Below are 23,111 nucleotides of genomic sequence, written 5' to 3'. Positions count from 1 at the left end.
AATGACGGAACAGCTGAACTACGACGACTGCGACGCTCATTGGCTGGGATACGCCCCCCGACGAGCGAGCGAGCATTCTAAATGGTCATACACTGTAGGCGGTGCGTTTACAGCTGATACGAAGACAATGGGTTGAAGAAGCTTGATAATTCATAGCCTTTATTAATGTAAAACACATATCAGTCACTGTGATTTGTAAAATATCCAATTCCCACTGCCACTCTACTATATACATATTAGAACTAGTTAAAAATGCCTTTAAATATTATACAGTCTGGGGAAAATATATCCATCTTATTGTCACTAGGAAATATGTCAGCTTTCACTGAAAATCATCACTTGGCACCTTAAATTAGTCAAAATGCGAAATAATGAGCCAAGCCAGAAAGTTCTGAATTGTGGAGCAATAACTAACAAAAAACGCTATTAAAAAAGGAAAGTTGAAAAGAGGAATTGGGAGTTCCTAAATAATATTTATGAAACTAAAACCAAAATTCCTAATTTAACATTAATATAGTTAATTGACTTATTAACCTTGTGCTCATTAGCTGTGTAAAGAAAGCAAGGTAGACGAGGCTAATGATGGAGTGTAATAAGATCTGAGGTAAAAGGTATAGATAAAACTAAGCCTGGATAAACAGTAGCATTATGGGACAGGTAGCAATAACAGTTGAGCATGGCAATTGCATAGGAAAATAGACTAAGTATGACTTTACAGTTACTGTTTGCTGTTACATTACTGCATTGAAAACTGGAATATGCACAGACTCAACACACTCAAACACACAGACAGGCAAACCAGCACACATTAACATTACTGCACCTCGCTGCTGGTGGATACATCACAACAGAGATAAAAAATAAATGTTATGTCTTGTGTATTACTATTGAAACTAAAATCAACAAACTGTTCAAGGACACTAGCTAATGCCCTTTTCAGCCATTAGCATTGTGCTAGCCCATTTTATGTTGTTACAGGATTGTATTCCCTGTTGCCCAGCTAATGTGAGCTTAGCATGTGCTCTAGTGTAAAGGTCAGAGTAGGGCATTTGTACAGAGAACAAAAGCAACAGAAAGAGAAATAAAAAAGGAAAGATAAAAATCAGTAAAGTGACAGAAGAATGATTATTTTGTACATGTCAGTCTATCTGTCCTTGGTGGTTAGTTTGTCAATCAGGTCTTGAAGTGGTGCAAGTTCCTTTCGGTCAATTAGGTTAAACTCCTGCACAAAAAAAAAAAAAAAAAAAAGATATCAAATTAATACAAATGTTAGAATTACAATATACATTTTTACATCAATAATGTAATAAATCCGATGTGCACATTGATAGCCCTATTAGTCCCTAGTAATGTTGTAAGCCTGCCCATTGTTACTTCTGAGAAACTTTGCCTCTAAGATAGTCCTTTTTATACCCAATCATTTTATGACCTGTTGCTCATTAACCTAACTATTTAAAAAAATTAATTTCCTCCTGCTGTTTAACATTTTAGCCCTTTTTTCTCCTGTCATTACTTTTTTAAAGATTTGTTAAAGTCATTAAAGAAAATATATGGCCATTTTTTCTTTAAAAGGGGTAAATTTTCTCAGTTTAAAAGTTTGATGTTTTTTATGTTGTACTGTGAATAAATTATGGGTTATGAGATTTGCAAATCACAGCATTTGGATTTTATTTACATTTTACCCAATGTCCCATAGGGGTGTAACGGTACACAAAATTCATTTTTCGGTACAATTTCAGTACAGTTATTGAGAAGAAATGCAAACGATAAAAATGCTTGCTGTTTTTTATTAACAGTTTATTATTATTAACATTTGTAAACATACATTTTTAACTGCTTGTTTAATATATAAAATGATATTTTATAAAAATATTTTTTTTAAATATATTTTCTTTTCTTCTTTTTTTTTTTTTATACCCCTGGCATTGTTGGGGGGGGGGGGGGGGGGGTAATAATGGAAAAAAAAGATTGCTGAAAGTGTAAGGCGGAGACTAAATAAACTGATGGAATTCAGATTTTAACAATGTTCTGCACGTAAAAAGGATTGAACCGAAAGTTCGGTACGAATACGTGTACCGTTACTCCTAATGTCCCAACTTTTCTAGAATTGGGGTGGTATAAAAATGTAACATAGGGACATTAACAATGGCTACTTTTTTGTGGATAATTTTAACTTCAACAAATCAGAAATCAATAAAGATTTGTCTTTTTTTTTTTTTTTCTTTTATCTTTGACATTTGAACCCACACTTCTGTATTGCATTATGACATGCAGAGTATGCACTGTGTTTTGCATACAACAAACGAGAAAAAAAAACAAAAAACAAAAAAAACAAACAAATTAAAAAGGGCACCTGAACAAAAAAGATGAAGTGCTTAAAAGAGGTGTTGAGGTGTGCTTCCTCCTGCAGCTGCATGACTGAGTCAAAGTGCTGGTGATAAATGTGAGCATATACACGAAAAAGACGCTTCAAAATTGTCTTGTCCACAGACATGAAGTTCTTAGGAAAGGGGACACCTGAAGGATAAATAAAAGTGAGAAAAAAAAATAAAAATACACAAAACAGGACAATTATTGCTGCACTATTATCATACTATTGCTTGCCTAAATGATCTCTTTGACACCTGTATGCATCGATTGTGTTAAAATCTTCCTATTCAGTACATACACTAATTACTTTTTATTTTATTATATTGCTCACAGTAAAATATTGTGTGTCCAAATACTCAAATCTGAAAATGTATAATGGACTTAAATTGTTATTACTAAGCAATTAATTAAAATTCTAAATGTATTATCATAATGACCAATTTTAGATGGAAAAAGTGTTTCATCATCAAGCTGATCCTGAACCCAGGTCATCAGGTAATCAATGTATTTAGGAGCAGAGCATTTGATTGGCTTTTTGATGTTAGTTCCATCAGCCCAGTGATACTCATATCTGTGAATGGAAAAAGAAAACACACAAAGACTGTCATATCACTGTCGCCAGCTAAGTGCAATAATGAACCTTATGCTTTACAAAACCCACATAAAATAATCAGGATACAGACTGGAGAGATTATGTAATTATTATTATTACATAGTCTTTTGTAATATGTAATTAATATGTAATAATAATAATTACATAATCTCTCTAGTCTGTATCCTGATTATTTTATATGTAATTATTATTAAGCATATAGGGTGTTTAATGGTACAAATGTTAGTAATACACTATGTTAATATTGCTTATAACATGGTCTGTCCGAATACTTAATTCCGATTGTCTGGAAGGTGTGTGTTCTAACTACTGAACAAACAGTTCCTGCCATAAATACTGTTCTAAATGAATGCACTGCTTTATAAATAGCTAAAAATAGGTGTCATTCAGAAAAGAAAAAAAAAAAATTTTTTATAAAACTTTCCATTGGTCTATATTTCATGCAAATATAAAAAAAAATACAATCAATGCTAAGAAATATAAGAAGGAAACCTCAATCACCTCTGGTTCTACACCCCACACAAAACTGCTCTGCTAAAAAGAAGTATAAATACATGTATACAATTATTGAGACTAATAGGAATTCTTCAGGATCTATATTAATAGTATACTATCCATTGGCTCATGTTACCTAATTCTCTTTCTTACACACATAGTTGCTTTTAGAAACACACTCTCTCACATACATGCACGCATGCACGCACACACACACTTACTTGGGTCCAGCGGACATAACTGGACAGCTGTCCGCAGAGCAAAAGTCTGTAATAGTCCCATAAAGCATGTTGATTTGGTTAAAGAAGTCCACCGCTGCACACATGCAAAATATAAATGTGTTTTAAATACACAGCAGCCAAATGCAGTTTTCACAACAGATTACATAAAGAGCCATTACCATTAAAGAATCGGTGTGCATCTCTTTAAAATGTTAGTTTATTTGCAAGTGGGAATATTCTCTGCATGTATCTATGTATGTGTGTTTTGTAAATGTTTGTCTGGCCCTAATAAACTTTGTGAATCTCTGTGTAAAGCCATTTTGCAGGAGTAGAAAACAATACAAGGAATCCTGCTTAATATTCAGGACATGGCCAAGCACAGCTGAACACATGGCTCTCAGAACAGAAGTTCATCCACAACTCACTCACAACCCGAACATCATCAAAACACCAAAACAATACAAACTCCAAACAGAACAGTTTTCAGGTTTATAACATCACACATCTTATAACAGCACCAGGCACAACAGGAGACATCATTTAACCAAATGTAGCACTGGTGGAAGCTACAGTACAAACATTGCTTAATTTGCAATTCAGAAATGACAGAGAAAACAGAAGGTCAATCGAAAAAATTTTGTTTTAATTACCTTCTAAATTCAGTGGTAATTTTTAATTAACATACACTTACAATGCACAGGCTTAAGTTAATTTCAATTTGCTGTTATGCTATATGTTTTATTTAAAAATGGGTACACTTCTGTTCTCATTTCCTAACAACCAGCAGCTAATTCCCATTAAGAAGAGTGAAACAAGTAAAACCCCATCAGCATCAATAAATCATCTGGTCCTTAGCGGGTCTTAAAATTAAGTACATACAACCTTAGATGAACAATATATATCGTATTAAACTGTCATTATTTATATTACCAAAATGGAAAATCCATGTGTGAAAAACTATGTACACCTTTACTGCTTCAATAGCATTTAAGAGGCTAAGTAGCAACTGTGTGTTGCTTCTTAAATGTCTTTGAATAATTGATCATAAGTGTAACCACCTCTATAAAAGCCCACGTTTGCGATCTGCTGTTCTGGTTCATTTGAGTATGCTCTAACAAATAAATCTAAGTTGATTTCAGAGAAGGAACTGTTGCTGGCAATCAATCTGGAATGTCCAGGAGAAATACCGGGTGGCGTGGGAAAAACGGCAAGATGGCCGCCAAGAAGTGCGTGCCGCGGAACCGGAAGTGCGCGGAAGTGCCCGGAAGATCCCCCCCCCCCCCCCCCCCCCCGGAGAGACAACAGTTTCAGGAGGTTATTTTAAACCAGCTGGTTTGCCATAGATTGTTCATGACACACCCGGAAATACTCAGTTCTCTGATGGGGGCTGAGCTTCAAAATGTCAACCGTGTCGGTTGGGTCCCTGAATTGCCAGTCTGAGGCAGAGCAAGCCCAACGCTTTGAAACATCAGCTGGGTCCATCTTTGGCCAGATTATTCTGTCAGAAACTCACAGGACACGATACAAGGCCAGATTATTCTGTCAGTAACTCTTGCGGGTGACTAGGTGAGTGCAGACCCAAATGAAGGATGCGACAGGGAGTAAGGAAAATACAGGCTTTAATAAAAGTAAGCAGAGCAATGGGGCAAAGGCAAAAACAAAGTCCAAAAACAGTCCAGGGTCAAAAAAAGAGGCAAACAGGGCAATGCAGGGAAGAACAAAAACTAAAATCCAAAACAGTCCAAAATTCAGAGAGCCGGCAAACAGAGCGACATAGGCAGCGCAGAACAAAAACCAATAAACAGAGTTCAAACCAGGTAACTAGGGAGGCAGACCAGACCAGGGATCAGGATCAGGAGCAGGAGCAGGAACCAGAGCAGGCAGGGTGGCAAAAGTTCTCAGGGGCTAAAGAACTGGTAAGATAATCTAGCCTCAAGCTAAAGTCTTGTGTGTCCTTAAATACAGGGAGGCGCGGGATAAACGGCAAGATGGCCACCTACCCCGAAGTGCGCACCGCGGAACCGGAAGATCCTGACATGGAAAGGATTATAAGGCCATTTTCAGACAATATAAAGTAAAACATATTGTACAGTAAGGAAGATAATTCACAAATCAAAACATTCAAGAGAGTTGCCAATCTTCACAGAGTAGATATCTACAAAATAAAATAAATAAAAAAAATCAAGAAAATGACCAGTCAGAGAAATGACAGAACACCCAAGAATTACATCTCAGATGTAACATATCTGGTCCCAGTTAGCATGTTAAATGTTAAAGTTCATGATAGTACATGTACTCTCTTAAAGAACATTGCAGCATGGCTTAGGTTTGCATCTGAACAAACCACAAGACCTCTGGAACAATGTCCTTTAGACAGACGATACCAAAGCTGATCATGTTTGGCCGTAATGCAAAAGTGCTACATTTGTTAATAACCAAACACAGCGTATCAGCACAAATCAGCACCTTATATACATTTTGAAGCGCGGTGGTGGTGGTGTGTTGATTTGGGCTTGTTTTGCAGACAATTGCAGTCATTGACTTGGCCATCATAGTCCTCTGTATACCAAAGCATTCTAGTGTCAATTCAATTCTAGAGCCATGTGTCCGACAACTAAAGTTTGACCAAAATGAGGTCATGCAACAAAACAAACCCCAGCACACCAGCAAATCTACAGCACATGACTGAAAAAAGAACATAATCAAGTTGTTGCAATGGCAAAGTCAGGGTCCAGTCCTAAACCAGACTGAAATGCTGTGGGTTCACCTTAGGAGAGCTAAACAAACAAATGCCCACAAACCTCAATGAACTGAAACAGCATTGTAAAGAGAGTTAAGAGTAGTTGAGAGTAAGCCAAAATTTCTACACAATGATATGAGATACTGATAAAGTAATCGTGTTCTGTATGACTTTAAGATAACTTTCATTTGTAAAATGCAGACATCCCACACACAAAAGCAAACCATTCACAGTATATCTGTAACATCATTTTATTCCATCAATACACAAACTTTTTTTTGAGGACTTCATGCTAAAAGTGAATGTATTTCTATTTGTTGCACTGTATTGCAATTTGTCTGTGATTGGCATCCATTGTTGAATAACAACCACAACCCCTGTTGATATAGTAAACCACTAAAAGTAAGCACATGTAACATGGAGGAATTATTCCATGCACAGGTTCACCTACCCATCCTCTACACGATTAGAAGAAAAATACACTGATAAAATCAGACAATGCAGTGAAGCTTTTCATACCAGCCAAATAGGGTTACAGTTACAAATTAATTAATTTTAAAACACAATTACATTTACATGAGAAATCCCTGGCTTTTCACTAATGAGGTTACATAACAATGCCATGAAGTTTTGTTTTTCATGGTAACATATTGTGCATGCTGCAAATGAATAGCAACTTTCCAGGTGTTTTTGTAAGACGTGTTATTACTTTTTTATTTCTGAATGTAATATTCTCTGTTGTTGGCAATTAATCAATAATAGAACTTATTTATAAAATGTGATGAAACCTATGTATGTATCGACCTCACCTCATGGTGGAAAAGACCTCTGTGGACATGAAAAGGGCATGAGGTGTAACACTTACTGTTCACTGCAACCCATTCATTCAGATCCTCTCCATCAGGCAACATGACGGCCATGCGCAGGTTCCCACTGCCCAGTGTCGCCTCAGCATGTTTCAGCAGCTCGTATTGGTGAGAACCTTCTGGAATGTTCTTCTTGGGCTTGAATGTCTTGGATGAGCGATTTCCACTTAAAAAGAGGGCAAAAGACCAGGTTTGCTTAAAAAAAAAAAATCACATTTTCTCTGCTCACATATAATACTTGACAGTTGAAGCGAAAAACTCATGTCAAATTATCGACATCTATTTCAACCCTTACCTATAAATAAAATCTAATAACATTTAATGCTGAGGTTAACCTTCAATTAATAAACATATGACTGAAAGAGACAGAAACATAAGAATACTGTGGATGGCTCTACTTAGGAATCATGAAGATGGCTTTGGAAAGTAATTAATATGAACAGTTCTGCTATAACGGCTTAGAAAAATCTTGCTTTCTCTGTCTCAAAGTCTCTTACTGTTTTTATCTCTGTCAAGCAACATATGCTACAGCTGATGCTCTGTATCTGCCTGATTCTTCCTGATGTCCTACATTTAGTTGTAGTTGGGATCACCTAAAAAGCATTTACTACTGCTGAGGACGACTTCATACAGACAGACAGAATTTCAATGAGATTACTGTGGCAATAAAAAGCTATAAAAATGTCTTGAACTGACCGCAGCTGCGACAAACAGTTTCCCTACAAAGGCTTAGGACTGCGATTGCTACCGACTTTCACAATCACTAAACAGTTGATACCTTCAACAAAATAGACTTCAAATGAAAATAATAATTAATTCAGTAATAACTCTGGTGCTCCTATCAGTAGTTAACTGAGCAGTAAACTGACAAGTTAATGGTTTCACAGTTAAAATGTTTGAGTATAGTATTCAGTTATATAAGGAAAATCAATTATCAGGTGTCATATCCTGTGTTACTCATAACACATTTGTGTTGATGAAGCGAAATTGTGTAACAGTCAGAGGTAAACCTGTAAGTTTACTGACATAGAAAAGTTCAATACACAATCCAGAGAGTAAGTCCTCCTTTCTGTCCTGTAAATCTAATAAAGTTATCATTGTGTTTGGATCTGGATGAAATCACTGATGAAACATTATCTGAATTCAGGTGTGTGTCTGTAATGTTTATTGACCTGCATGCCTGTTTAAAAAAAAAATTAAAAACAGGAAAATGTGTAATGTTTCCCTTTGTTTTGACACTACTCCTGGTTCCACTATTTATTTACACTTTCAATCGCTTCAGTAGCCTGTTAAGAAACTGACATTTGATGACAGTTAAGAAAAATTCATTGATTCCTCATATGGCCTCTTATTAGTTTGCTGTATTTGTTTTCTACACTGCACTGTATATAGTTAGAACGCGTTGAACTTTTGTTAATGCGGTGTGAACAGATCAAATCAGAACAACAAATCAAGTCATTAACTTTACAAGTCATTTACCGCTCTAGGATTAGCTGCTGTTAAATCAGTAGGTGATTTGAATAGAATCTTAACTCAGTTATACGTTTTTACAAGTATTTTAAGATGAACACGAAACTGTACACAGAGCGAGATTTATAAACAAATCATAAACATTGACTGGCTAATCAGGTAAATGTTGAACTGCAGCCAGCTAGCATTTGACCATCTAAACATCACAGCTAACTTACATAAAAACACAAAAGCAACTTGGCTGGACAATGTTGTGGTTTGAGGTTAATGTTTGATCCGTTTAAAAGAGACTGGTTATTATGGTTGAACGGAATGAGTGAAGTTTCTGAAGCTAGTTATTATTATTAGCAAAGCTGGGCGGCTAAGCGGCAGCAAGAACACGGGAGCTCGTGGGTGCTAATCGCCTCGCGAGCTCACGCGTTCACTGTCGGGTTCAGTCGTGTAAAGAGAAAAGTGCGACATTAATCAGTAAATACTCACAATAAGAAACTCATCCTCCTGGTTAATGTTCGGCTCGTGGAGATGCACAGCTGAGTGGTGTGCGCGCGCAGTCAAATCTCTCTCGCGCACGATGCAAGTGGAAGAGGATCACCTTTAAAGACTTATTTACATACTTATCACCAGTGGTCACATGGCAGTAATATCTCATTAATACACAATCATGGTAAAAAAAAAAAGAAGAAGAAAAAAAAAAGACAGTTGTATTGGAAGACCAACGTTTAAATTATGACTTGTATATACGTACAAAGAAAATCACAAATCCGAAAAAAAAGACAATAGAAAAAGTCACATAAACATCACGAATTTAGAAGATAGTATAAATTTATACACTATAACCTTAGTGAAGATATAAAGGTCCACGTCCTAGACTTCTTTAGATAGTTATTATCACCAGGGGCCACATCGAAGTAGTATTTCATTAATGCATAATTATTGTAAAATACGTTGTAGAAAGCCAACTTTTAAGGTGTGATTTGTGTATAAATACAAAGAAATTAATTAAATAAATAAAGCACAAATACATCCAAAAGAAGACCAAAATTTAATTTGTGTCATTAACGTCACACATTTCTTGGATAGAATAACTCTGCCCTTATCAGACCTGTTTAATGTTCAAAATATAAAGGTCCACCTTCCCAGACTTCTTTAGATTATCACCAGGGGTCACATCTCAGCAATATCTCAATAATACATATTCTTAATCAAAAAACATTTTTACTGAAAAATCAACTTTTAAAGTATGCTTTGTGTATACATATAAAGAAAAAGAAAGGAAATCACAATGCATAAAAAAGACAGAAATAAAAAATATATTCACATAAACATCACTAATTTATTGGAAAGTATAACCTCAGACCTGTTTAATGTTCAAAATAAAAATGTATTGTAAAAAATAATAAAGTGATATGCAATAGGGTTTTCACTAAGTTGAAAGTGTGCCAGATCTTAAATCGTACCATTTAGACTTTATCATAAAGTGTATAATTGATATAAATTTTCCAAGCCATAATTTTACAGTGTTAGCTTTTTTTTAAGGAGCTGAATTACAGAAAAAAAATTATTTTGAATTATGTGAGGTAAGAAGAAAACAGTTGACATGATAGTCAGTGGGTATAATGGGATATAGATTACACCTGGGGTCTTGAAAGTTTTTCAGGTCAAAGACCATTTAGGCGATAGACACATGGGGCAGGGACACCCTGATATCAAACCCCTGTGTCAAACAGAGCTGCTGATATTAATAGAAAAACCAATCATATTACTCTAGTTATATTATGTTAAGACAATTAGAACTGTGTTGTTGTAATAAATGCATCATTGTCTGTATATTTTCATATATTTTCAAATCTTTCAAAAAGATTTTTTCATTATAACAATCAGGTGGACTATTATAAATTTACAAGAACATCATCATTCAAGTTTAATTGTAATTGTAAAATTTAATATAATAATTATAATATTGAAAAAAATAATTTTTGAAATTTATCTTTAATGTTTTTACCCATGTTTATTTTTTTAACAAAAAATTATAATTCAAAATTAATTAGCAGACCCCCCGCTTAAAGACCTATGGGTTACACTGTAGCTGACTGGTACACATTCTGGTGGCTCTATTGATGCTATGCCAGCATTAAAAAAAGAAGATGCCATGGCAAAAATTTGGTCAATGATACACTTAGCCCTCTCATAATCCATAAGTATTTAATTAATAACAAGTCTTTAATTCAACAATTAAATGAACTTTCTTTTTGTTAACCATACAGCAATTGACGAACAATTTCATTCAACAGAATTGTGCAAACCCTGAATATAGAATTCATTTTTCTGCATATGTTAAATTCTTAAAAACAGTGTGTGAAAAGAATTTAAGAATTGCTGAAACTGCAAATTTACCAGGAGTTTCACACTCAGTCTCTACAGTTTACACAAGATGGTGTAAAAAAAGAAACTTGAGTGCATAGTCTGCAAGCTAAAATACTTTGCTTATGAAAAGATCTAGAGCAGAATGACCAAACCGGGAAAAGCTGACAGAATGTCTATGGTCTATAACTCAAAGAATGACACTTTACAACCATGCTGAGCAGAAAAGCATCTCACACAACACATCAAACTGAGGTATCAGCTCCCAGGAGTTTACATATAATTGAACATTTTCTGAACTTCAAGCTTGATGAGTGTTTAGTCAATGTATTTTTTTTTTCAAGGTTTGAACACGAGTAAATAAGTTTTACTAAAAAGTAATAATAATAAAGCATAAACTTGATGTCCTAAATTTTGAGCGTTTCCATCACCTGAACTTTCACACTACTGCTGAGGACGACCCTGTATGGATAGCATGAAGTTCAAGTCTCTATCTCTAATCAGTTAATAACTTCAAATCAAAACTATAATGAATTCAGAAGTAATACTCATTCTAAAAATCCTAAGTTGCCCTTAAGCTCATTAGCAAATGGCTTTACAGTTGAGTTTTCTAAATATATATTATACAGTTATACATCTCACATCTACTATATAGGGGAAATTACAATATTTACAATCGCACTATTCTGTGTCACTCATAAGGATGAGTTCCTCTTTGAGTCTGGTTCCTCTCAAGATTTCTTCTTCAACTTGATTTTTCGTGATAATATTTTCTCTGGCTTTTTCATTATGGACAAATACATTTATAAATGACCCTGCATGGACAGCCTAAAGCTTGATGAGTGTGTAGGCAGTGCATTCTTTGAGCATAATAATATAAAATAATTATAAATTATACTGGTGGGGGAAAAAGTATTAGAGATGCACAAGAAATACAGAATGTACTGTTTAATTACATTGCAAAGTTTACTGGTCATGCGCAATTGCAGTTGTTGGATACAATTTGCATTTCCATCTAACCTATAATCCAGACTTCTTCTTCTTCTCCCCCCACCCCCGTCCTCTACATCTGCCTCTTTTAGATCAATAATCTAACCTATGGTCCAGTGTGTGGCATAAACCGCGCCTTAAATACCTGCGCAACGACGCGTATGTTTGACGCCCTTGAATGTACTACGCCTTAACGTGATGTCATAATTTGGCTCCACCCACAATCCAACGCAGGCAAGGGAACCTCCGGAATAAGTCTTAGAAACAATGGGCTACTGAACTGCGGCTCTGTAATTAAATGTATTGTTAAGGCGCAAAGTTTGACTTGGGGATCTATTTAAAGCGATTGAGATCTGAGTGGATTACCAGAACGACAGGAATTGTGTGCAGGGATTTCAATCAGCTGTTGTGTGTGACAACGATCAAGCAGTAAGCCGCATACAGACAAATCCGATCGTATTGTAAGCAGCTACTAGGGAGCTGATAGAGGCAGTGGCAACATATATTTTATTTTATTTGTATTTGTTGCTTGTGTGTTGACTTGCGCAACTTGAACATTTGTCAGTCACTATTTTTAGCTCCTGCAGCTTTAGAAGAAACAACAATTTGCGCAGGTCGGAGAGGAGAGAAAAAACGTCGTGATAGACACGTAAAGTGTTGACGCCACCATTTTTTTGTTCCCGGTGGATCTGTAAGCGAGATCGCCTCCCTGAATAATTAAATAAGTGTAAAATGAGCTCGGAGGAAGTGGCAGCACCGAACAAGAACACAGCTAACGATGGGGATGGCATGTCCTGGTGGTACCGGTGGGTATGCAAGACTGCTGCCGTACTGGGTGGAATCTGTAAGTGTAATTTTTACACACACACACACACACACACACACACACACACACACACACACACACACACACACACACACACACACACACAATGCATCTGTAATTTAGCGCGTAAATGCTGTAAAAATGCTATCAAGTATTTAACAAATCTACACAATTTCTCAACCTTAGATATAATCAGTTTGTCTCATATATATTTCACTATTTTTTGATCAAAAACACTGATGGAAGAAGCAGTGGTGTTTGTTAAAGACATGAAAATAAGAAAAGAAAAAATACCAATGGAAATTATATTGTAATATGCCAAGAAGATGAACATAAAAGAAATAAATGTGCACGGGTTCGACAAATAGCGTTGATCAGTGATGTTGAAAACAATAGTAACCATTGATTGGCCAGTGAATATTGTCAGCCTGCTCAGGATTTACACACTGATGGAAGCTGACATGGCATCCTGAGATTAGGACTTCCACTAATGTCTGCTTATATAAAAAAAAAAAAAATAATAAAAAAACTTGTTTAAAAGTAACAACAAAAAGGTTCTAACATTTTGAAATGTTTGCACATCTTCAGCATCAGCCCCTTTGTCTTGGAGACTGTGCAGATAATCCCCACCGAGTTGATCTGAATGCAAAGAGTCTAAAAAGACTTATTGGCAAATTTTTGGACACTAAGCATTTGAGCAATTAATCACATTGGAAAACATGAAGAATGGAGTGTTTGAATGCAGGACTTAAAGCAAGATAGTGAGACGTGTTTATTGTTTATAACACCATCGGTATCACAGTTATGATTGTGAGACATTGTTCTAAAAACTGAAAGAGGTTCAGCAACAAGGTGTAAATTTTTGCAAATGTTCTAACCCACTTTCTGCAGTAACCCCTTCATGTTAAAGTCACATGTAAGTCACTGCACATAAACATAAAAAAAAACGTTCTGAAAGTAGACAAAGTGAACCCAATCAAGCAAATAAAAAAAAAAAATTAATTTTTGGTAATTTTGTCATTGAGATACAGTAAATAAAATTTGTGAGTGGCGAAAGTATTGAAGCTTTGCTTGCAGTATCTTTAATGACCATCTTCTGCTAACAGTTGGTCAGTCCTGCACGATGGCTTCGAGGAATTCTAGCACATTTCTCAGTACAGAACGACTTCAACTAAGTTGCTGGGTTTCCTCACATTAACTACTTGTTTCAGGCTTCTTGCTTGTCCTTCCACAACATTTCTATTTGATTAAGGTCAAGACTTTGACTTGGCCATTCTGAAACATTTACTTTGGTCCTCTTTAACCATTTATGGGTAATGTCTTAATGCATAAACCCATTTTTTTTTAGATGCACATCATGGACAAATTCTCTGGCGTTTTCATTTTTGTTGGTATAATTCTACATTTATTGTTCCATAAATAATGCCAAGCCCTGGCTAAATGCAGCAAAAGAATGTGTCTTTGTTGATCAGATACTCCTGGGGTGGGTAGCAGTAAACTTAAATGTACACTATTTGTACACATTCTGTCTCACTGTGGATTTGTGAAGTCAAAAAAGCTTTTGAGATTGTTTTTTTAATCTTTTCTACCCAACAACTCTTTTCTGATGTCCTCGGAAATTACTTTTATTTCTGTCATTATACACTTCCACAAACATTGTTGTGGTGTTAAATGATGTTAAACTTATTTCACAGGCATTTCATAATATAATTTGTAGTTGTGTCTAACTTAACATTCTGGCAATGATTATTTTAATATAACAGGAATTTTAATGTAATTTTAATATTACCTTGTTGTATTACTTACATAAAAGCATGGCTCTTAAAATAGTTCTGACTCAAGGCACCCTACAGGCTTACAATAATCTGCTCCTTGTAATTCAGCATTGTTGAATATAATCATTAACACAATAAGTTGCATGGTGGACTGGTGGACTCTAACTATACTATTATATTTTAAAAATAAAATATATTTGTATCTCCTGCGAAATCAGAAATGTAGGCCATCTTCTAATATCACAATGTTAGGATTCCTTTAAATTGTGAAAGAGTGGTTCAGAGAGCATGAGCAATAATTTTTACACATTGAATAATTTTTACCCAATGAAAGTTTGGGATGTGCTGTAGAAGACTTTGTTGAGTGAAAAGACTCCTCAGTATAAGATCTCGGCCACAGATTTATGCAACTCTGATTGGAGCTGATTAAATGTGTTATTGCAGAAGGTTGTTGGAACAATGCCATGATAAATAAAGTAGGTGCAACAAAATATTATTACTACTATATTACTATTATATGATGCTTTTATTGGCCATTAATGTAAATATTTTCTTTAAAGTGGGCTTTATACTGTCCAAACCAGTACCTTCCAAACCAGGCGTATTTACCAAAATTAAGGTATCAGAAATAAAGTTGAAACAAAGGAAAAGAAATTCAGTAGTCAGATGTTTCTGATTCTAAAATGGTAACAAAGGGTTTTCCTAGCTGTTGAATTCCCAAACATAGGGTGCGTTGTTGAGTATTTAATTAAATAAAAAAAAAATGTTGTATAGCACTTTTAAAAATGGACATTGTCTCAAAGCAGCATTACACAGATGAAGAATGAACAATATTGTTCCTAATAATTGTTTGTCCCTAATGAGAAAGCTGGTGGGGACTGTGGCAAGAAGAAACTCCCTGAGATGGCAGAGGGAAGAAACTTTAAGAGGAACCAGACTCAAGAGGGAACCCATCCTCATCTGGGTGGCACAGACTGTCCGTTTATTACAGTTAAATGTTGTTGAGGTGTGCAGTGATAGGTGATTAAACTTGATGCGACTTGTGGTCCTGAGCGATTGTAGCATACTGTTGACATCAATAACAGTCTAAATCCACCCAAAGCTCCTGTGTTGCTCCATAATTTTATAACCCCATCTGTGAACCATGGCAAACCATCCCCAGCTGCACAGAATGGCCTCCAATTGAAGAGAACCCCATTCAGAGGCACGGTGCCAGGACGAAGCGGGCAGATCCAAGGAGGGAAAAGGGACAGGAACACTGGTCACTGGTACCTCTGGAGCATGTTTAACTCGACAGACAGACAGACAGACAGACAGACAGACAGACAGACAGACAGACAGACAGACAGTTAGTTATATGGCAGAATAACTAAAAGGGAAACCCAGAAGGTAACACAGACATGAGAAATGTCTGGGATAATAGACAGCCTGCCACACCACCTTCAACAAACCTGAGTGAACAAGTGAGTGTGAGGGGACGACAGCATACCAATATCCCATTTCATCGTACACTATATCCATGATCCCTTCAGATCTCCTACATTACCTAAGAGAAACATACTGACACAAGGCTTGAAAGAATAAATGTGTTTTCAACCTCGACTTAAACTCTGAGACTGTGTCTGAGTCTCAAATGCTATAATAAGGCTATACTAAACACATCTTAAGAAATCAGTCTGGATTTTCATACTTGGTTGTATTAAACAATTATTGAATTTTTATTGAAATTATTTATTGTAGAAATCTAAAAATAATTTGATTTTTTAAAGCTGCAAAATCCAAATCTCCCTGTGCCTTAAAAAAGTACTCTTCAGGACATTTAAACAAGATTTAAATTGATTCAGGACTAGCTTACTCACAATATTTGCGTGTATATGCCATTTAGATTCCACACTCTCATAATACACACCACACACAGAATTGAGGAGGACTGAGGACATTTTTTACAGCATTAGTTTATTCACAGAGACACAGAGGGGTAGTGTATACAAATGTGTGTGTGTGTTTGTCATTGGTCTGCATGAATAGCTCTCAGTTCTCATCTGGTGGCTTATAGTGTTTGTGATACACTACTGCTCAAAAGTTTGGGATCACTTGCAAATTTCTTTGTTTTCCAAAAAAAACCAAAAAAACATTTTAAAGTGCAATTCACAAACATTTTAGACATTTCACACATAATTAAAGTTAGTCAAATGATTTATAAAGAATAGAGGCCCATTATTAGCAATTGTCAGTTCTCTGCATCAATCTCCTGGTATGGCTGCTAATTCAAGTTAATAATTTTATATGGCTAATTGTTTATGGGAAAACCTATTTGCAATTGTGTTGCACAGCTGAGAACCGATGTACTAATAGAGCAAACAAGGGAGCATTGCATTTTTTAGGTTGGTTTTGTATCTGAACATTAGCAGTTGTTTGTTGGTTTACGGGTTCAAAATAGCCAGAAAGAAAGAACTTTCAATAGAAAACCCTCAATCTATTGTTGTCCTTAGAAAGCAAGAAAGTGCAAGGAAACTTAAAATTTCTTAGCATGCTGTTAACTACTCCCTTTGGAGAGCAGCAGAAACTGGCTCAAACAAGGATCTGAATCCTATTGAACTGTTGTGGGAGCAGCTTGACCGTATGGTACAGAGGAAGACTCCATCAAGCCAATCCATTTTGTGGGAGATGCTCCAGGAAGCGTGGGGTGAAATCTCATCAGATTATCTTGAAAAATTGGTGGTTATTGGTGGGTTTTTTTTTAAGAAGGCAAAGTTTTAAGAAAATATATATAATTTCCCTCAAAATCTTTATTTCTAACTCTGACAATGTCAGCATGTCTTGTTCTTATGCTATATTTTTTTATTAAAACTAATTTTGTGTGTGTTTCCTTGAAAAACAATAAAATTTCTAATAATTTGTAATTCCAGTTACATTCCAGTTAGTATTCCATCGATAAATCGAGTAATAAGAAGTACTTTTCCTTTATTAAAAAGCAATACTAAATAATAGAGAAAAAATTAGACAGCTGTCTTAAAATTAACAACTAATTTGTTTCCTTTTTGGAAAAAAAAAATTTTATTGCTGAAATTGCATACAAGAATAACTGTGAAAACGAAACCCATTTAGTGCATTTAATTGCCATATATCAAAAAGGTCCCCTGGTGGTCTAGTGGTTAAGATGCAGCCGCTGCGACCCGGGTTCGTTTCCCGGTCAGGGAACCATCCCCAGCCACTCTTAGTGCCGGTCCCAAGCCCGGATAAATTGGGGAGGGTTGCGTTAGGAAGGGCATCCAGCGTAAAACATGTGCCAAATCAAACGTGCGGAGGATCCGCTGTGGCGACCCCTAACGGGAGAAGCCGAAAAGAAAGTTTTTTAATTGCCATATATCAAAATGCAAATACAAACACAGTGCATTCAAAAATTCCCTGTGCAGTGATCGTGTAGAGTAAGTTATGGGAACATTTTTGTTTAATTAAACTCTATATTATTCTCACTTATGGATTTAAATTATAAAATCTCTCACAATATGGTGATTCATGTCTCCAAAGAAAATACGTCCACTAGCCTCCACTAAATACGTGTATTTATCGCCAGCTTTAAAAATGTGCTCCACTACTTACTATATAAATGCACTGTATAATTAAAAAATATAAAAATTTATTTCAAATTACTTTTTCAAAAAGTAAGCTGTTTTCTTTATGATTTCGTTTGAAATTATCCCAAACTTTGGAAATCTTCTGCAGTTTCCTTTGGCCTGAATCTTCTCCTCGGCCTTCGCCGTTTTCTCCCTGTTCTACAGCATCTCTTGTGTTACCTGTCCAGAGCACGCCAGAGTTTAGCGGGTGGTGCGTCAGTAATAATGATCTGTGGGAAATGCAATACTCCTTTTGTAGGGAAATGGACTAAACGAAGATGTATTTTCAATGTATATTCGCAATCGATTTACTCGAGTTACTTAAGGAATTTTTTCAGCCCTAATTTAGAGGTTGTAATGGTACACGTATTCGTACTGCGAGGCATAGTCAAAATCTAAGTTCTCACAGAAACGTATTAAGTGGCGGAAGTTTGTTTAGTCTCCACCTCCGCCATTATTAAACTTGAAAACATACACAACAATGCCAGGGGTATAAAAAAGAAACTAGAGTTAGCGCAGTTTCACTGTCGCTACTCAATCTATACCAGAAATACACCAAAATACGATCTGTAATGCATTGTATTTAATTATAATATATGATTTGATTATTATTTATTTGTTATTCAAATATATTTATTGTTTTAAAAATATATACTGTTAATGTTTACAAATGTTAATATAATAAACTGCATTAATAAAGAACAAGAAATTTCATGTTTTGTATTTCTTATATAAATATAAGATCCTTCTTCTACGCAGCCATGATGTAATTGATGCAGTATGTGGTCTGGCATTGTCATGTTGGAAAATGCAAGGTCTTCCCTGAAAGAGATGACGTCTGGATGGGAGCATATGTTGTTCTAGAACTTGGATATACCTTTTAGCATTGATGGTGCCTTTCCAGATGTGTAAGCTGCCCATGCCACACGCACTCATGCAACCCCATACCATCAGAGATGCAGGCTTCTGAACTGAGTGCTGATAACAACTTGGGTTGTCCTTATCCTCTTTAGTCCTGATGACATGGCAGCCCAGTTTTCCAAAAAGAACTTGACATTTTGATTCATCTGACCACAGAACAGTTTTCCACTTTGTCACAGTCCATTTTAAATGAGCCTTGGCCCAGAGAAAATGCCTGTGCCTCTGGATCATGTATAGATATGGCTTTTTTTTTTACCTATAGAGTTTTAGCCGGCAACGGCGAATGACACGGTGGATTGTGTTCACCGACAATGTTTTCTGGAAGTATTCCTGAGCCCATGTTGTGATTTCCATTACTGTAGCATTCCTGTATGTGATGCAGATCACGGGCATCCAGTATGGTTTTCCGGCCTTGAACCTTACGCACAGAGATTGTTCCAGATTCTCTTAATCTTTGGATGATAATATACACTGTAGATGATGATAACTTAAAACTATTTGCAATTTTTCTCTGAGAAACTCCTTTCTGATATTGCTTCACTATTTTTCACTGCAGCATTGGGGGAATTGGTAATCCTCTGACCATCTTGACTTCTTTGAGACACTGCCACTCTGAGAGGCTCTTTTTATACCCAATCATGTTGCCAATTTACCTAAAAGTTGCAGATTGGTCCTCCAGCTGTTCCTTATATGTACATTTAACTTTTCCGGCCTCTTATTGCTACCTGTTCCAACTTTTTTGGAACGTGTAGCTCTCATGAAATCCAAAATGAGCCAATATTTGGCATGACAATTCAAAATGTCTTACTTTCAACATTTGAAATGTTATCTATATTCTATTGTGAATAAAATATAAGTTTTGTAACTTGTTGCATTCCTTTTTTCTTAACAATTTGTACAGTGTCCCAACCTTTTTGGAATTGGGTTTGTGTATATGTAAAGGTAATATATATATATATATATATATATATATATATATATATATATATATATATATATATATATATATATATATATATATATATATATACTAGAGTCAGGTGTGTGTTTTTACTGACCTGAGTAGTGGGATTATTGGTGTAACCAATATGTTGCTGATTTACTGCACATTGAGTTACATGTTCTCTCTCTCTTGATCTCTAGCCTGTGCTGTGATGGGTATTTGGAACTGTGTGACTGTGTACCCCTTAAATATCGCTGCAGGAGTCTGGATGGTGTGAGTGTAAACACACATACACACAGTTCATTCCATTTGTATGTGGCATTTAACATGAAAATAAAGACATAATCGGCAAATTTCACTTGTTCAGGAAAATATTTTCAGCATATATTTATCAAAACACCACTTGTGTATTTGCAGATTGACCGCGTGTGTGTTATTCATCTGTGAAGTCCCATTCTGCTGTCAGTTTGTGGAGTTTGCGAATGCCGTGGCAGACCGAGCGGACAGGATGCGACCGTGGCAGAAAGCAGTGCTTTACTGTGGGTAAGTGTAGGTTAGCAGTTTGTTACTGTATTGTGATACAGGTCTGATTTCTGTTTATACTAGGCAAAATGTTTTTGAAAGATCTTGTTGTTTTCAATTTAGACCAAAAGGTCTTTTGCTCGGAAGTGTCTGGTACTCCACACTGAAGAAAATGGAATAAGTAATTAATTTTAACTCTGTTTTTCTATAAGGATGGCACTGTTCCCTGTATTTCTCAGCCTGTCCATCACTACACTGTTTGGGAACGCTATTGCCTTTGCAACTGGAGTGCTTTATGGACTTGTTTCCCTTGGAAAGAAGTGAGACTTTTCTTGATATACCAAAATTTATTAGACAATAATATTATACTATATGCTGTGATAAATGTGCATGATTGTGTGTAAATATTTAAATATTTCCTCTTTTTTTGTCTCATGACCAACTTAAAATGCCTTTTCACAATTTTTTACCATTAACACGTCATAATTTGCTCATCAAAAGGTTTAATTTTTGACTGACTCCAGACTTATACTCCAATAATACATTGACTCACTCACACACTTACCCTCAATATGTTTCTGGTTTTTTTTTTCCCCTGTGTCCGTTTTGCCTTTTATTTGTTAAGGGGGGACGCGGTTAGCTACGCTCGGCTGCAGCACCAGAAACAAGCTGATGAGGAAAAACTTGCCGGCACGACAGATGGCTCAGCTCCGTGAATTCTCTGCCTTCTTCCATTTCCTCTCGTTCTTCTACCTCTCCCATCCTGTTCTCCATCTCTGTGTCTGGGAGATTCTTGTAGACTCATGATGTGATTTTTATTCATGCTAAAATGTACTTTACCATCAGGGCTGAGATCTATGGTCTCTCAATTATCATGTTGTATATTCCATTTTTGGTGTTTAAATTTATTATCTGCTGCAAGGGTGCTCTGCAAGGGTTATGATTTCTCTTTTTATTTATTTGAAATGATTGTTTCGGTAACTTAACCAACCTCATACAGAGTCACCTGAACTGAAAACCAGAATGCATGTTACTGACTTTTTCTCAATTCTCTTTTGATGCATATTCAAGCCTTTGCTTACTGCAGCGGTTGAAAGTTGTGATGAGTGTGATTTTTCACCTAAATTCTCTACTTTGTGGATTAAAACTGTGACTAGAAAATTTTCAGAGATGTTATTTATTTCAGTGTGGAATGGAAATTTCAGAGTTTTATAGTTATGATTAAGGGTGACACCTGGGTGCATATTTTATATTGAAAATGGAAGTGGGTTTTGTGTGTGTGTGTGTGTGTGTGTGTGTGTGTGTGTGTGTGTGTGTGTGTGTGTGTGCGTTGTTTGTGTGTATACACGCAAAGACAGACATAATGCAATGACTTCCTAAATGATACATTTTCCCATTGTGGTGTTTAAATGGAACTGGTGAAACTGTAAATTTGACTCAGGTAGTTAAAGGCACATGTTTAAGTGGCTAGTCATTATAAACTGTTCCTAAGCATTTAAAAAAATAAATAAATAAATCATCATGCTAGTATCATCATGAAAGATCATAATGCTAGTTAGCTAGAGCACATGCACCCAAAATGACAAAAATGTACCTAGCTAGCATTGGGCTTTTAACTTTATTTACAACATGTAAAAGGACTAGAAATCTAGTATGTAGAAAATCTGCAAGTAATAGTGTTATTACACTTAACTTTAACAACCAGTCGAAATTGTATTAAATCTGCCATTATGATGGTGTTGTATATACAGTATCTCACAAAAGTAAGTACACTGCTTAGATTTCAGCAACCATTTTCTTATATCTTCTCAAGGGACAATACTATAGAAATAAAACTTACATATATTTTAAAGTAGTCAATATGCAGATTGTATAGCAGTACAGATTTACTGTCCTCTGAAAATAACGAACATACAGCCATTATTGTCAAAACAGCTCACAACAAAAGTGAGTACACCCTAAGTGAATGTTACACCTGTGTCCAATAGTTTTCACAACAGTGCCAATGTTTTGTGTGAGCCCCATTGTTTTCTATCACTGCCCTAATCCTCCTGGGCATGAGATTCACCAGAGCTGGTTGCTGGGATCCTCTTCCACGCCTCCATAATGACATCATTGATCTGCTGGTTGCTATACACATGACACTTCTCCACCATCCACTTAAGGATGTCACAAAGGTGCTAAATATGGTTCAGGTCTGGGAACATACTTGGCCACTCCATCAGCTTTACCTTCAGCTTCCTCAGCAAAGCAGTCGTGTTTGGGGTCGTTATCATCTTGGCAGTGTCATTATGTTGGAAAACTGCTGTTCGGCCCAGTTTCTGAATGGAGGGCATTATGTTCTGTTTTAGAATGTCACAGTGCATGTTGGAATCCTTGTT

The 23,111-nt window shown here is 35.9% G+C and overlaps 2 protein-coding genes across 2 annotated transcripts; one reads left to right on the top strand and one right to left on the bottom strand.

Annotated features, from left to right (window-relative positions):
* Nucleotides 1-142: 142 nt before the first annotated feature.
* mob1bb (MOB kinase activator 1Bb) lies at nt 143-9,432 on the bottom strand. Its single transcript, XM_083563798.1, has 6 exons — nt 9,256-9,432; nt 7,305-7,471; nt 3,700-3,793; nt 2,808-2,941; nt 2,354-2,517; nt 143-1,222 (listed from the first exon to the last, which is right to left on the bottom strand). Exons 1-6 carry the CDS (start codon nt 9,267-9,269, stop codon nt 1,145-1,147), a joined length of 651 nt encoding a protein of 216 aa, XP_083419924.1. The 5' UTR covers nt 9,270-9,432; the 3' UTR covers nt 143-1,144.
* A 2,898-nt stretch (nt 9,433-12,330) lies between these two features.
* Nucleotides 12,331-21,891, top strand: cacfd1 (calcium channel flower domain containing 1). Its single transcript, XM_083565299.1, has 5 exons — nt 12,331-12,970; nt 20,409-20,481; nt 20,626-20,751; nt 20,943-21,050; nt 21,356-21,891. Exons 1-5 carry the CDS (start codon nt 12,859-12,861, stop codon nt 21,444-21,446), a joined length of 510 nt encoding a protein of 169 aa, XP_083421425.1. The 5' UTR covers nt 12,331-12,858; the 3' UTR covers nt 21,447-21,891.
* Nucleotides 21,892-23,111: the final 1,220 nt, after the last annotated feature.

The sequence above is a fragment of the Silurus aristotelis genome (genome assembly GCF_946808225.1).
Source record: "Silurus aristotelis genome assembly, chromosome: 16".
Lineage (NCBI taxonomy): Eukaryota > Metazoa > Chordata > Actinopteri > Siluriformes > Siluridae > Silurus > Silurus aristotelis.
This window is presented reverse-complemented; position numbering and strand designations above follow the sequence as displayed.

What these genes read in the sequence shown, in the direction of transcription:
- mob1bb (XM_083563798.1), bottom strand. An exon ending in TGAATGGGTTGCAGTGAACA is followed by an intron (nt 3,794 to 7,304) that starts GTAAGTGTTACA and finishes GCATGTGTGCAG; the next exon opens with CGGTGGACTTCTTTAACCAA. An exon ending in ACTTCATCTTTTTTGTTCAG is followed by an intron (nt 1,223 to 2,353) that starts GTGCCCTTTTTA and finishes TTTTTTGTGCAG; the next exon opens with GAGTTTAACCTAATTGACCG.
- cacfd1 (XM_083565299.1), top strand. Translation starts at nt 12,859, where the DNA reads ATGAGCTCGGAGGAAGTGGCAGCACCGAACAAGAACACAGCTAACGAT. An exon ending in TGCCGTACTGGGTGGAATCT is followed by an intron (nt 12,971 to 20,408) that starts GTAAGTGTAATT and finishes CTTGATCTCTAG; the next exon opens with CCTGTGCTGTGATGGGTATT. An exon ending in GCTGCAGGAGTCTGGATGGT is followed by an intron (nt 20,482 to 20,625) that starts GTGAGTGTAAAC and finishes GTGTATTTGCAG; the next exon opens with ATTGACCGCGTGTGTGTTAT.